Source organism: Symphalangus syndactylus, chromosome 4, assembly GCF_028878055.3.
Source record: "Symphalangus syndactylus isolate Jambi chromosome 4, NHGRI_mSymSyn1-v2.1_pri, whole genome shotgun sequence".
In the NCBI taxonomy this organism is placed as follows: Eukaryota; Metazoa; Chordata; class Mammalia; order Primates; family Hylobatidae; genus Symphalangus; species Symphalangus syndactylus.
Genome location: NC_072426.2, coordinates 124,946,828 through 124,962,934, shown reverse-complemented (window position 1 = coordinate 124,962,934; position 16,107 = coordinate 124,946,828). Strand labels below are relative to the sequence as shown.

Genomic DNA, 16,107 nt, shown 5'->3' with positions numbered 1-16,107 from the left:
AACCAAGATGCAGAACCTCAGTCTTGGCTCTGCTACTTTCTTAGGCAAATTATTTACCCCTGGACAGTAATTACTCTGGCTAGCTAGCTAGCTATGTCACCACCCATCCATTAGGGCATTTATCTGCTGTAAGGCAACCCCAGAGGCAGGAGAGTGGAAAGAACATGGAATCTGGAACCAGAGAACCTACTTAGCTGTATAACCATGAACAAGTCAATTCCTCTCTTTGAGTTTGTTTATTCATCTGTAAAATGAGAATACTACCTTCTTCAAAGCATTAAAAGTGATCACACAGGGAAAGAAGTTGGCAAGTTATGGAGGATCATAGGTTTAACTTGAATTTTGAATTCTGAGGCAAGGTTAGCCACAGAATCATTCTTAAAAAAACTTTCATAGTAAATTTAGAAAGACATCAATTTTTAAATATGTTTTAAAAAAATAACTTTTAGGTATGAAAATATAAGATATCCATACTAATTTGCCTAATAGGAAAATACAGTTAAATTACATAAATTGCTAATTTCCATGCATCTTTATATAAAGACCAAGAATCCGTAAGACAACCTTAATTTCTACAAATTACATTAATATCAAACATACTGACATTTTCTTAGTCAAGTAACCCAGCTTTTAAATACACTTTATCTAAGAAAATTATAGCTGGGTGGACAGAATGACATTGTTGGGGTGGATATCAGAATACAAACTGGAAACACTCGACTCAACACCAGGACTGGGCATTTCCTAGTGGTCACAGGACATGCAGAATGTTCCTGAATTGAAACAGCCATATGACCATCAAAGATACACAAATGCCCCCTTGCTCCAGCTGCCTGCCAGAGCGCCAAGGTTGACAGAGCTGGCCATTTCAGTTTTGCTTGTATGAGGTGAACTGTAGCTGGCAAATAGCACTGCGTATCATAACTCCTGTAAAGTATTTATGGCAGCCTTCCTCATTAGGTCAATCAAATGCAAGCAATTTTGCTGTCATATCACAAATTTCAAGTTTTTTAGTGATCTATAATAATATGTAAATCCTTATGACAGATTTCTATAAGTGGCTCATTTTAGAAATTAAAATAAGGGCTGATTCTGTCTCAGCAATAGCCATCTCCACACCTCTCACACCCCTGTCTTGTTTCCAAAGACATGCTAGCACACGTTTTCACATTTTGACTCTGAGGATCCCACTAGAAAGTCCATGTAAAATAAAGATCTGGCAACACTATGTAACGTCTGGGCACGTCAGTGAACACTGATTACGACGTGTCCATAACTCCTTACAAAGCAGAAAAGGATCCTAACTAGTCATTCATAAGAGAAAGGGGACCCACCACATAATTCCCTGTCTACCCAAAGGGACACATATCCCAAGGCGAGATGGAATTGGCATCCTTTTGTTTAAAGATCATCACTAGCGAGTTCCTACCTGAAGTGTCATGCATACACTTTGACCAGAGAATATAATCCCTCTCTTGGTTCCCCAGCGTCAGAGTGATCCCACTGGAGCAGCAGACAGGAGTCAAGGCGAGCAGCTTGGCCGCAGAAACGGAGTAACAGTCTCTCTCCTTCACAGCCCACCTCTGACTCAGCATCATGTGATTGCAGGGGATCAGATACCTAGAATGACAAAAAGAGCCAGCATTTGGTCTCTGCAATGTCTTGAACCATTACTGAGACTAACTAAACCATAACAGAGACTCCTTGTGGCCAGGGGCAGACTCATCCTCTCCCAGCTCTCAACTGATCATCTCACCAGCCACCAGGGTTCACTCCCTAGCTTAATTTCTTCTGAAAGAACAACCTCTTTGCAAAGCACTTTATGTTCTTTATAATTCAGTCTGCAGGAACTTCCTCATCTCTTAAACGATCCCTCTTCAACTCCATGCCTTTGTGCCCACTGTCACCTTTACCTGGCCTGTGCTTTCCCCTTTTCTCTGCCTGACCAATGACTTTCATTCTACAAAGTCCAGCTTCAGTGTCACCTTCCTTGAGAGGGAGCTAATCCCTCCCTCCACTATGCTCATGGGCCTCTATTAAGCACTATTATCTTGTATCACAATTACTTCGGTGTCTACCTCCTGAATATAATGTACTACCACAGCAAGGAGCTGCTTCAATCATTTCTCTTATAATCCCAGAAACTCTGGCTCATCGCAGGCACTTTATGGCAGCAGCAAACAACCACTCCATAGTGTAAACCTTTTCTTATGTTCTCACGGGTGACCAGGAGAAAATATAATGGAAAATGACTCATTGAGGATCACTGGGACCCATTTCACACAAAACACTTTTGGTTGGTGATCAAAAGCATCTTAGTATCATTTTGAACCTGGGGACAAGAATACCTGAGCAACCATTTCTGACACACCTGGAGCACATCAGTGGGCTTCATAGTTAGAATAAAATGTATTTAAATGACTTACTTTCTTAACGGGGGAAAAAACATACCGCTTATTTAAACAAAAATGGAGCAAATGGGATAAAGAACTTAGAGCCAGAGCCAAGCATCACATATGTGTGCAGGAGCCAATTACAGATGAGCCCAAGCCCTTATGTGAATGATCACAACCTTTCAATCAGCCAGAATGTGTTTGCTGCTGTATTCGGCATTTGAGAAAGAAGCAGTGCAGAGAAAAACAAGCTAAGATTCAGGTTTTCATAAAAAAAAGGTAAAAAGTACGACTTTCAGGACGTCTTCAGGCCTGTAAACATTCAACCATCTCCCACACCTCTTGTTGATCCAAATGAGGAAAACCTAAGTTGATATTCACAACTGATCCACTGCAAGAGCCAGAGTCAGAGAGGGAAGAAAGATTCCATTCTCTGTGTGGTACTTGATACTGAAGGTTTTAATAATACTTTCCAGGTATGATATGGCAAACTTGCCACTTAACCTTCAGTCCTCAGAAAAAGCAAACCATCTAGGTAAGGCGGTCCTCATCCCCTCCTCCTGTCTCCATGGTTAGATATGTATTTTGAACTTGCTATCAGTAAGAACCAGACACACCCTGCAGGTCTGATGTGGTGGCATCTGTTTTCATAAGCGCAGTTTCATGAAAGTAGAAGGTTACAAGGACAAAAAGGAAAGTATGGAACAGGGGGCAAGCCTGTTCGATTCTTGGCTTAGTTTTGGGGACTTTAGCAATGAGGAAAAATGAATGTTGCAGGCAGAAAACAAAGGAGCTCTTTTCCACAAGGATATCTGTGAGTAGAGATGCTCTGGTAACCAGAAATAACACAGGAGAGAGAAGCATTCTCGCACGTCTGTGTGAACCCACCAGCTGTGAACAAAGCATAGCTGGACCCCAGTGGGCACCCAGGAAAGGCAATGCTGCTCTAGCACCACAGGAGGGCGCCAGGGTGCACAGCAGGAACAGGGGCAGCGGGTTGGGGGGTGGGAAGGCAAGGCGGCAGCAACAAAAGGGATTGGAGCAGGAGAGGGGACCATGGCTGATGCTGCTGTCGCAGCCCTGGTGGGAGATTTGTTCATGCATAAATGTAAGACTCCTTATTGGGGGATGGGGTACAGTGCCTCATGCCTGCAATCACAACATTTTGGGAAGCTAAGGTGGAAGGACTGCTTCAGGTCAAGAGTTCAAAACCAGCCTGAGCAACACAGCAAGATCCTGTTTCTATAAAACATAGAAAAGTTAGCCGGGTGTAGTGGCGTGTACTTGTAGTCCCAGCTAGTCGGGAGGCTGAGGTGGGAGGATCACTTGAGCCCAGGACACAGAGGCTGCAGTGTGCTATGACTACACCACTGCACTCCAGCCTGGGGGACAGAGTGAGATCCTGTCTCTAAAAAAACAAAAACAGATAAACTAAAAAGATTTCTCACTTGGTGATCCCTAGAAGTGATGGGTGATACTTTTTGTGTTGGGTGGGGGGTTTGGGGGTGGGTCCAAGGTTTTCTATGAGGTGGCTGGGGTGACAGCTGGGAAAATCTGTCCTGTAGCCATTGATGTGAACTCTTCCTATAGGCTGGTGAGGCCTAGAGAAATTCAGATTACACAGGATTTATGGTATCCTTATTTTGGTCATTAATTATTTAAGAAATAAACTGCTTCAATGCTTTTATATACTGCTGGAACAGCAATGACTGCTTACAGCTCAAACTAAGCATATTTCATGATTTAAGTTGATATTCATAGATTTTTATTCTTTGTTTGAAGTATTAAAAATGGAACACTGGATCAAAGCTAATAAAGCTATTTATCAAATATCACCAGTGGGTAGCTTGAAACTATATTAGAATAAAGACTTAATGGGAATTTGCAACTTTACAAATACATGCTTTCAGCAGAAACTAAAAATTTTCTTCTGAATAAATCAAATCAAAGGAGATCCCCTATTGGTTGAAGGAGAGTCTACGAAACTGGAAATGAGGAGTCTATTCAAATGAATAGCCCGCCGGTATTCTGAATGGTGGTTCTCAGAGGTCATTATGTTAAGTGAAATAAGTCAGGCACAATATTGATTCTTTCTACCCAAGAGCATGGAACGTTCTTCCATTTGTTTGCATCCCCTTTTATTTCATTGAGCAGTGGTTTGTAGTTCTCCTTGAAGAGGTCCTTCACATCCCTTATAAGTTGGATTCCTAGGTATTTTATTCTCTTTGAAGCAATTGTGAATGGGAGTTCACTCATGATTTGGCTCTCTGTTTGTCTGTTATTGGTGTATAAGAATGCTTGTGATTTTTGTACATTGATTTTGTATCCTGAGACTTTGTTGAAGTTGCTTATCAGCTTAAGGAGATTTTGGGCTGAGACGATGGGGTTTTCTAGATATACAATCATGTCATCTGCAGACAGGGACAATTTGACTTCCTCTTTTCCTAATTGAATTCTCTTTATTTCCTTCTCCTGCCTGATTGCCCTGGCCAGAACTTCCAACACTATGTTGAATAGGAGTGGTGAGAGAGGGCATCCCTATCTTGTGCCCGTTTTCAAAGGGAATGCTTCCAGTTTTTGCCCATTCAGTATGATATTGGCTGTGGGTTTGTCATAGACAGCTCTTATTATTTTGAGATATGTCCCATCAATCCCTAATTTATTGAGAGTTTTTAGCATGAAGGGTTGTTGAATTTTGTCAAAGGCCTTTTCTGCATCTATTGAGATAATCATGTGGTTTTTGTCTTTGGTTCTATTTATATGCTGGATTACATTTATTGATTTGCATATGTTGAACCAGCCTTGCATCCTAGGGATGAAGCCCACTTGATCATGGTGGATAAGCTTCTTGATGTGCTGCTGGATTCGGTTTGCCAGTATTTTACTGAGGTGTTTTGCATCGATGTTCATCAAGGATATTGGTCTAAAATTCTCTTTTTTGGTTGTGTCTCTGCCAGGCTTTGGTATCAGGATGATGCTGGCCTCATCAAATGAGTTAGGGAGGATTCCCTCTTTTTCTATTGATTGGAATAGTTTCAGAAGGAATGGTACCAGCTCCTCTTTGTACCTCTGGTAGCATTCGGCTGTGAATCCATCTGGTCCTGGACTTTTTTTTGTTGGTAAGCTATTGATTATTGCCTCAATTTCAGAGCCTGTTATAGGTCTATTCAGAGATTCAACTTCTTCCTGGTTTAGTCTTGAGAGGATGTATGTGTTGAGGAATTTATCCATTTCTTCTAGATTAATGGCCATACTGCCCAAGGTAATTTATAGATTCAATGCCATCCCCATCAAGCTACCAATGACTTTCTCCACGGAAATGGAAAAAACTACTTTAAAGTTCATATGGAGGCCGGGCGCGGTGGCTCACGCTTGTAATCCCAGCACTTTGGGAGGCCGAGGCAGGTGGATCACGAGGTCAGGAGATCGAGACCACGGTGAAACCCCGTCTCTACTAAAAATACAAAAAATTAGCCGGGCGTGGTGGCGGGCACCTGTAGTCCCAGCTACTCGGGAGGCTGAGGCAGGAGAATGGCGTGAACCCGGGAGGCGGAGCTTGCAGTGAGCCGAGATTGCGCCACTGCACTCCAGCCTGGGTGACAGAGCGAGACTCCGCCTCAAAAAAAAAAAAAAAAAAAAAAAAAGTTCATATGGAACCAAAAAAGAGCCCGCATCGCCAAGTCAATCCTAAGCCAAAAGAACAAAGCTGGAGGCATCACGCTACCTGACTTCAAATTATACTACAAGGCTACAGTAACCAAAACAGCATGGTACTGGTACCAAAACAGAGATATAGATCAATGGAACAGAACAGAGCCCTCAGAAATAATACCACACATCTACAACCATCGGATCTTTGACAAACCTGACAAAAACAAGAAATGGGGAAAGGATTCCCTATTTAATAAATGGTGCTGGGAAAACTGGCTAGCCATATGTAGAAAGCTGAAACTGGATCCCTTCCTTACACCTTATACAAAAATTAATTCAACATGGCTTAAAGAGTTAAATGTTAGACCTAAAACCATAAAAACCCTAGAAGAAAACCTAGGCAATACCATTCAGGACATAGGCATAGGCAAGGACTTCATGTCTAAAACACCAAAAGCAATGGCAACAAAAGCCAAAATTGACAAATGGGGTCTAATGAAACTAAACAGCTTCTGCACAGCAAAGAAACTACCCTCAGAGTGAACAGGCAACCTACAAAATGGGAGAAAATTTTTGCAATCTGCTCATCTGACAAAGGGCTAATATCCAGATCTACAAAGAACTCAAACAAATTTACAAGAAAAAACAAACAACCCCATCAAAAAGTGGGCAAAGGATATGAACAGACACGTCTCAAAAGAAGACATTCACGCAGCCAAGAAATACATGAAAAAATGCTCATCATCACTGGCCATCAGAGAAATGCAAATCAAAATCACAATGAGATACCATCTCACACCAGTTAGAATGGCCATCATTAAAAAGTCAGGAAACAGCAGGTGCTGGAGAGGATGTGGAGAAACAGGAATGCTTTTACACTGTTGGTGGGACTGTAAACTAGGTCAACCATTGTGGAAGTCAGTGTGGTGATTCCTCAAGGATCTAGAACCAGAAATATCATTTGACCCAGCAATCCCATTACTGGGTATATACCTAAAGGATTATAAATCATGCTGCTATAAAGACACATGCACACGTATGTTTACTGTGGCACTATTCACAATAGCAAAGACTTGGAACCAACCCAAATGTCCATCAATGATAGACTGGATTAAGAAAATGTGACACATCATATACACCATGGAATACTATGCAGCCATAAAAAAGGATGAGTTCACGTCCTTTGTAGGGACATGGATGAAGCTGGAAACCATCATTCTCAGCAAACTATCACAAGGACAAAAAACCAAACACTGCTATATTCTCACTCATAGGTGGGAACTGAACAATGAGAACACTTGGACACAGGAAGGGGAACATCACACACTGCGGACTGTTGTGGGGTGGGGAAAGCGGGGAGGGATAGCATTAGGAGATACACCTAATGCTAAATGACCAGTTAATGGGTGCAGCACACCAACATGGCACATGTATACATATGTAGCAAACCTGCATGTTGTGCACATGTACCCTAAAGCTTAAAGTATAATAATAATAAAATTAAAAAAAAAAGAAATAAGCCAGGCACAAAAAGACAAATATCGCATGTTCTCAGTCATACGCGGGAGCTACAAAAGTGAATCTCATGGAAGTAGAGAGTAGAATGGTGGTTACAGAGGCTGGGAAGGGAAGGGAGAAGAAGTTAGTTAAGGGGTACAAAAATACAGCTAGATAGAGTGCTAGTATTTAATAGTACAGTAGAGAAATTACAGTTGACAATAATTTACTGTATATTTCAAAATAGCTAGAAGAAAATTGTAATGTTCCCAACACAAAGAAAAGATAAATGCTTGACATGATAGATATCCTAATGATCCCGATTTGATTATTACATACTGCACGCATGAATCAAAATAGCATGTGTACCCCAAAAATATGTGCAACTATTATACACCAATTTTCAAAAGAAAAGAAAACAAGCAGTGGTTCTGCTGTATCTTTAAAATGAAGGATCATCCCAGAAGGAAGAACAGAAAAAACAGACCGTGCTCCTCTGTCTCTGTCTTTTCATCACTCACAGGAAAAGATTATAAATAGAATGAATGCCAGAATATCCCCAAATTTCAAATATTAAAATGAATTGGCTGTCAATAGCAGAAAAATCACTTATGAATTTAGTATAGGTATTTATCATCAAACTATCTTTTCATTTATACTATATTTTATTTGAGAATTTAAATTCATGAAACTATAAAAATAATCAGAGACTAATAAATATCTGACTTCAGAGGTCCAGATTTTACAGCCATCCTCCAACACAGAAGGAAAAAAAGAAAAAATATATATAATATATAAATAAAGTATGTATCATATATACATATCATACATGTTGTCCAAATATGATATCATATATGATATATATATTGTCCAAAATATATGATATATATATATCATACATATTGTCCTCACTGATTTTCACTATTTCACCAACCCTCTATAACCCTGGGCCTATTTCTTATTTTCTTGGATATCGGTCATTAAATTAAACCATCATCACTTCTAAAATAATTCAGTGACAATCAATTGATAACAAAGCACACATATTGCCCTATGCTACACTGACCATAAACACAAGCAAAACAAGGCAGTGAAGTACAATGAGCTAAGTGAAGCGCTTCTTCTGGGATGATGATAACCCCAACAATGCACCAATAGACAAAAATCTACAAAGCAATGTTAGTGAATTCAAAAAGATCATTTGTGATTCAAAGAAGTTCTGGCCATATTTCTCCTATTCATTTTCCCCTAGGCTGGCAGGCTTTACAGGGTTTTATTGTTGTTTTTTTTTTCTTTTCCTCCAGACCCCTAGCTCCTATGCAAGACAAAAATGTTCCTGAAGTATACACACAGCTTCTCTTCAAGCAAAACAACCTCCATCTGAACACATCAGGCAAGGCAGTTCATAAACCTGACAATGGACCAGTACTTCTAAAAAAAACTCTCTAACCAGAATATTCAGAAATAGCATTCAATGTATTAAGCAATTAAATTTTGTCTCAACTGGGAGGTTCCAGGAGCATGGCAGAGATTTGTTACCTCACTGCTTGTCAGCATTTCCTGCCTGCCTTTGGCCTATCATATGTCATATCCGTGGAGGTGGACAATTTCTCCTTGGTTTTCTGCTCACTAAAATATCCTGTCTTTGGGGGTACCTTATTTCAACTTACTTTTCTGATATTTCACCAAATGAAAGAAACTAGTATCCGTTACAAATGGATCATCATTTTGAAATGTTGGTATTTATGAGTATTTGGGTTGTAACAAAAATTGACATATAGTTATTATTTATCACATAACAAATACCTTCAATAAACACAGTCGCATAATCTTCACTGCTCTACTGCCTCTCAGATCTGCAAGTTTATCACATATATTCAAATGACTGCAGTGGCAGCAACAAACAAAAAGGACAGATTATAAATCTATTTTTTATGTCCCTTAAAATAATGTTTAAATGACTTGAAGAATAAAGATCTTTTATTGGCTTTGCTTTTTGCACAGATTCTAAATCAGGAAAGAATTATTTTCATTAGTTTAAAATGTCCTTTCTAGAAAATTCCCTCCCTTAAAATGTGTTATACTTTACAGCAGGGGTGTCTAATTTTTTGGCTTCCCTGGGCCACATTGGAAGAAGAATTGTCTTGGGCCACACATAAAATACACTAGCACTAATGATAGCTAAAAGAAAAAAAAAATTGCAAAAAAATCTCATAATGTTTTAAGAATGTTTACAAATTTGTGTTGGGCCCCATTCAAAGCTGTCCTGGGGCACATGCGGCCCGTAGGCCACAGGTTACACAACCTTGCTTTACAGCATTTCAAAACATTTTCACAGACATCACCACAGTTGATCCTCCCAATAACCTTATGAGGTGGCACACTGCAAAACAGGCCGAGTCACATCAGCAGTGCAGAAGAAGAATACCAGGAACCAGTGGTTTCTTGTATGCCTATTATGTGCCCAACTGACTTCTGTGTATGTCCTCTCAGTTTCTCTCCTGGTGGAATCCCTCAAGCAGTACAGAAGAATTAGAAACAGAGGAAGTATTCAATTAAGAGCAACTATATTATTATTATTATCACTATCATCCTCATTAAAGAAACGTGGGCCCAGAGAGTCTAGGACCAGGCAGTCAAGCCCATCTCCTAACATCAGGTCTTGCATTTTTTTTTTTTTCATTATTCCATTCAGAACTTGTGATAACATAAACATTCAGGTACTTTCCTGTTATATTTTTCCTCACCCACCCTAGAAATGACTAGCCCTGACTTGAACATTTATGTATTTCAACCATGAGCTGATCTCTTCATCTTTATAAGGTGCAAGTCTGGGTCTCCAGAGAAGCCATTACCGATGCCATCTCTGAGGACACTTTTTTAACACAACAAACGCCACAATATGAGCAGTAAAAGGGTGATCAGCACTCACCTTCTAAAGGTCACTGAACAGCCAGCAAGCAAGAGCTTCCATCACCTGGACTAAATCTGACCTGGTGACCCAGAGCTGGGAAGCTCTGCACCTCCAGATCAAGGCCAGGCTTCCAAGTACACTGAAAAAGACAGCTGGTTTTCCTACCATCAAAGAAGCAGTATTTAAGGATTTAACATTTAAATACCATCAGGTTTTACCCACTTGGGAGTAAAAGCCTGGTTTTTTTTGGCACTAAAAACGGCTTTGCCAAGTTGTTCTGGATTTCATTCAGGCCTTGCTAATGCATTCTGTCATGTATCAGTAGAGGCTTGATGAGGAGCTAACATAATCCTTTTAGGACAGATAACTAATGCTCTACCCAGACTACCCAGGATGTTTCTTTAAGATTGGATTTGTTTTCTGCTAATCCTTAAGATTAGCTACTGATGACCTAATCTAAAACTGTAAAAAGTTTAAAAGCTCTTTTAAACTTGAAAAACTAATAGATGATACTCTCCTGACAATTCTGTAAGGCCCTCCACAATAGGCCACCACCAGCTTTTTCAGACTCATTTTGTAACCACTCTCTTTTGCAAGATGTTATGCCTGCATGGCATCACTCCTCAAACAAAGTGGTTCTCAAACTTAGTATTGCATCAGAATCCCCTGGAGTTTGTTAAAATATGGTTTGCTGGACCCTAACCCCAGAGTTTCTGATTCTCGGACCCAGTAGGTCCGAGAGGAGACCAAGAATTTGCATTCCTAACTAGTTTCCAGCATCACACTTTGACACCCCTGGCTTTTCCAGAGCTACCTATTTGGAAATGCTATTGCATCCACTTGGAATGTCTTCTTCTCAGTAACCTCTACTCAAATCACATCAAAACCCCATTGTGGACTAGGGGAAAACCAGGTCTCCTCCCTCTTACCCCACTCTCAGCTCCACCCACCCTTATTCTCCAGGACTGGTCAAATGAAGGGTCAGGAAGTCCATTAAGGAAGGAGGAGCAGGGAGTGCATGCTGGAGGACCCTAGTACTCCCACTTTTTCGTTTTTGCTTCCACACCACCAGAAGAGCATGTAAGAGCACAAACCCTCGCAACTCGGAGCTCCTCTCAGCCCTAGCCCTTCGCTCCTCTCTCAGCTTTGGGGCCACATTCTCTCTGGGTCTGCTGCTTGCAGTGCTGAGGTAGGGTTTCACCAGAGTAGTCAACTCCAAGATTCAGGATCTGGGTTTACCAAAAAGAAGGAAAGACGTACACCATGGTCTAACCAGGGGTTTCTAGAGTTCTATGCAGAGATTTGGGGCTAAATCATGAGCTAATAAGTAAGCATCATTGCTTTCCTTCACAAAAACAGATGCTTCTCACAGGGTTCCGGAGAAGAAGAGGGATTGCTGGGCCAAGGCAAGATTTGGTGTTCCTGAGTCCCCTATTAAACTGTCAAATGAATGTCTTCTTAATAGCTGTGCACTTTGACTCCTAATATTCGTCTTCAAATCCCAGCCACTTCATAAAACCTTTCCCACCTGTACTTCCGTCCAAAGGACAAACCTTTGCTACCTTGTATATAAGTCCTTTTCAGTTCACAGCAAATACTCATCAAATTTTTACTGAATTTAACTGAAATATACTCACAGATCAGAGAGTATACACTGTGTGTACCATTATCAAAGCAGAAATCAAAGAAATTATATATCAAAAGCATTTTATATTTGGAAACTTGCTTTTAATAGCAAAAGTCCCTTACAAATGCACTTCAGGAGAAAGACATTCAGCCACAGACCAGAATAGCTTTTATGATACTTCTGAACATTTTCGAGCATTCTATCTATAATTTCCAGGAGCATATTTACAATATAATGCATATGGCCCTCTAAAAACTTTTAATAGTACAAATAAAATTAACCTTGGGAAACAATGCAAAAAATAAATTAATGTTCTTGATAATTTTCTTCCTTAGACGCATGGCCCCTTTTTAGCTTATATGACCAAAGTAATATAAAGTATATAAATAATATAAAGTATAAAGTGAATTTTTCTTTAAAGGAAACAAAAAAGGCAACTCACCTTAGAACTAGCTGTAACATCACATCTTCACAATGTAAACCAATGAGAGTTCTAAATAATGCCAGGGACACCACACAAAGCTGGGAAGCAAGAGACACACATTCTAGTTCAGATGTTGGAACGATAACTCCACTCCCCACAGATGGTAAATAAATCAGAATTACAAAATAAAATGGCTTCTTTTTTTTTTTTAGCAGTTTTGATAAAAAGCATGCTGCTGCCAGAGAGAATGTGTATTCAGGATATCAATTCTCCTATAGGATTTGATTAGAAAGCCAGTGTCTGGAATTATGCCACTGTGCAGAATTATCTTCCTACAAAAATGTCTGGGCTCATATTTCCAACTTTTAAAGATCCAGACAGATAAACATTCTCCCTACAATTCTCCAATTCTCTCTCTCTCTCTCTATCTCACACACACACGCACATGCGCACACACACACACACACACACACACACAATCTCCTATTTAGGTAATTTCTTTTCCTGAGTTATTTTCAAATATGACATTAGTTATTTACAAGACAGGGCTCACAGAAAATTGCATATAACCTAGCCAAGTCTCCCTTCAGAGTTCCTTAGCCTCAAGCTCAGCTCCTCTCTTGGCTTTGGGGCATTTTTCTTGGTTCCATTTCTCATTGTGCTGAGGGTGAGATAATGTTCTTTTCTAAAAAGTTCTTTAAAAAACAAGAATTCTATCAATTGCTGATTTCCAAAAAGAAAAGGTAAACTGCCAAATAGGGGAGATACCCAAAGGTGTATTGTAAAATCTTTGCACGCTTTTGAGAGTAAGCTTTTAACAATCTACTGGCCCATTTAAGTAATTTTAAGCTCTCATTCTTTGCACAGGAGAATAAATGCTAGTCTGTCTTCTAGGCAGGTTGGGCTTAAAATCTGGCCAGTGAAATCCACAACAATGCTGTAAAGAAAGAGCTGTACTTAGCCTAACCCAAAACATCTCTTATCCTCAGGGCAGGTCACATACTTGTAGTTAGCTAGAAGCAACATACTCTGTTCCCATTCCAAGTCTTTGCACATGTGGTTCCATTAAATGCAATGCCTTTTCCTGACTACCCCACGGGCTAACTCCTATCTATTCTCAAAGTCTTAGTTTAGGCATCACCTCCCTTAAGAAATCTTTCTGTCCTGTCTCACAAAATTACCATCCAACACCTCCTTTCCCCAGCTCAGTTAGGTTTCCTTCTTATCCATTGCCACAGTAACCCCTGAAAATCACTGTTAATTTATCAGACTGCACAGTAACCCCTACCGCTCACTGTTAAGGGTGAGCAGCAGGGTGTATTTGTCTTTTTATTATTGAGTTGTAGGAGTTGTTTATTCTGTGTACAAGTACCTTATCAGATATATGATTTGCAAAACTTTCCTACCATTCTGTGAGTTGTCTTTTCAAGTTCCTGCTGTTGTCCCTTGAAGGCAAAAGTTTTTAATTTTGATAATTTCCAGTTTATCAATTTTTTCATTTGTTGTTCATGCTTTTGGTGTCATATCTAAGAAAACATGGCCAAGGCTACAAGGATTTACTCCTATGATTTCTTCTAAGAGTTTTATAGTTTTAGCTCTTACATTTAGGTCTTTGGTCCATTTTGAGTTAATTTCTGTATATGGCATGAGGTGTGGATTCAGCCTTATTATTTTGCACATGGATATCCAATTGTCTCAGCACCATTTGTTAAAAAGACTATTCTTTCTCCCACTGAGTGGTCTTGAAATCTTGTTGAAAACTAATTGACCATGGATATATGAGTTTATTTCCGGATTTTCAATTCTGTTCCACTGATCTGTATGTCTATCCTGCACCACACTGCTTTGATTACCGTAGCTTTACAGAAAGTTTTGAAACCAGGTATGGTGAGTTCTCCAACTTGTTTCTTCAAGTTTGTTTTGACTATTCTGGGTCCACTGCATTTCCATAGGAATTTTAGAGTCAGCTTATCTATTTCAACAAATAGGCCAGATAGGAGTTTTATAGAAAAGCACTGAAACTGTAGATAGATTTGTGGAGTATTCCTATATTAACCATATTAAGTCTTCTGGTCTATGAACATGGGATGTTTTCCCTTTTATTTAGGTCTTCTTTAATTTAAACAATGTTTTATAGTTTTTGCAGCACAAGTTTTGCACTTCTTTTGTAAAATTTATTCATATTGTATTCTTTTGATATTATTGTAAATTGATTTTTGTACATTAATTTTGTATCTGCAACCTTACTAGACTCATTCATTCTAACAATTTTAGTGCATTCCTTAGTTTTTTACATACAAGAGCATGTCATCTACAAATACTGATTATTTTACTTTTAATATAAATGTGTTTATTTCATTTTCTTATTTAATTGCCCTGGCTAGAACTAAGTACCATCTTGAATAGAATTGAGGAGAAAAGATATCTTATCTTATTCCTTATCTTAGTGAAAAAACATTCTTCACTATTAAGTATAATGTTAGCTCTGACTTTTTCATAGATGCCCTTTATCAGATTGCTAGGAAGTTCCCCTCTATTTCTAGTTTGTTGAGTATGCTGTTGATAATCATGATGTTTTCCTTTATCTTGATACGATGTATTACATTAATTGATTTTCAGACTTTAAACCAGCTTTACAATCCTAGTTTGATAAATCCCACTTGATCATAGTGTATAATCCTTTCTATTTATTCTAGATTTCATTTGCTAGTGTTTTATTGAGAATTGGGGAGCCCATATTCATAGTAGATGTTAGTGTAGAGTTTTCCTGTGGTATCTTTGTTTAGTTTTGAAATCAGAATAACACTGGCTTCATAGAATGAGTTGAGATGTATTTCCTCCTCTTCTAATTTTTGAAGGAGTCTGTGAAGAATTTGTATTAATTATTCATTTTTTAAATTGATAAAGAACACATAACATAAAATTTAACATCTTAATGATTTTTAAGCATAGAAATCACTAGTGGTAACTATATTCACATTGTTGTGCAACAGATCTCTAAAACATTTACATTTTGCAAAACTGAAACTCAATAACCACTGAACAACTCCCCATTTTCCCTACCACCCAGCTCCTGGAAACCATCATTTTACCCTCTGTTGCTTTAAGTTTGACTATTTTAGATCCCTCACATGAGTGGAATCCTACAGTTTGTCTTTTTGTGACTGGTTTACTTCGCTTCACATAATACCCTCAAAGATCATCCATGTTGTAGCATTTGACAAGATTTCCTTCCTTTTTTAAGGTTGAATAACATTCCATTCCATTGTATATATATAACATACTCTCTTATCTATTCATCCATCAATGAACAATCTAGGTTGCTTCAACCTCTTGGCTATTGTGAATGATGCTGCAATGAACATGGGTGTACAAATATCTGCTCAAGATCATGCTTTAAATTCTTTTAGATATATACCCAGAAGTGGGATTGCTGGATAATATACTAATCCTATGTTTAATTTCTTGAGAAACCTCCATGCTGTTTTCCATAATGGCTGCACCACTTTACATTCCCATAAACAAGGTACAAAGGTTCCAGTACTTCCACATTCTCACCAACACTTGCTTTTTCTGTTTTTTGGATAGTGGCCACCCTAGT

General features: G+C 39.0%; 1 protein-coding gene across 4 annotated transcripts in view; it reads right to left on the bottom strand.

Moving 5' to 3' along the window:
- Positions 1-16,107, bottom strand: part of FHIP1A (FHF complex subunit HOOK interacting protein 1A) — a 270,913-nt gene that overhangs the window by 22,425 nt on the left and 232,381 nt on the right. For all 4 annotated transcript variants that reach the window (XM_063638266.1, XM_055276115.2, XM_063638267.1 and 1 more), the window contains 2 exons: positions 12,525-12,604; positions 1,430-1,620 (listed from right to left, as the gene is read on the bottom strand). In XM_063638266.1, the coding sequence (XP_063494336.1) occupies positions 1,430-1,620; positions 12,525-12,604 (271 nt within the window). The remainder of the gene's footprint in view (positions 1-1,429; positions 1,621-12,524; positions 12,605-16,107) is intronic.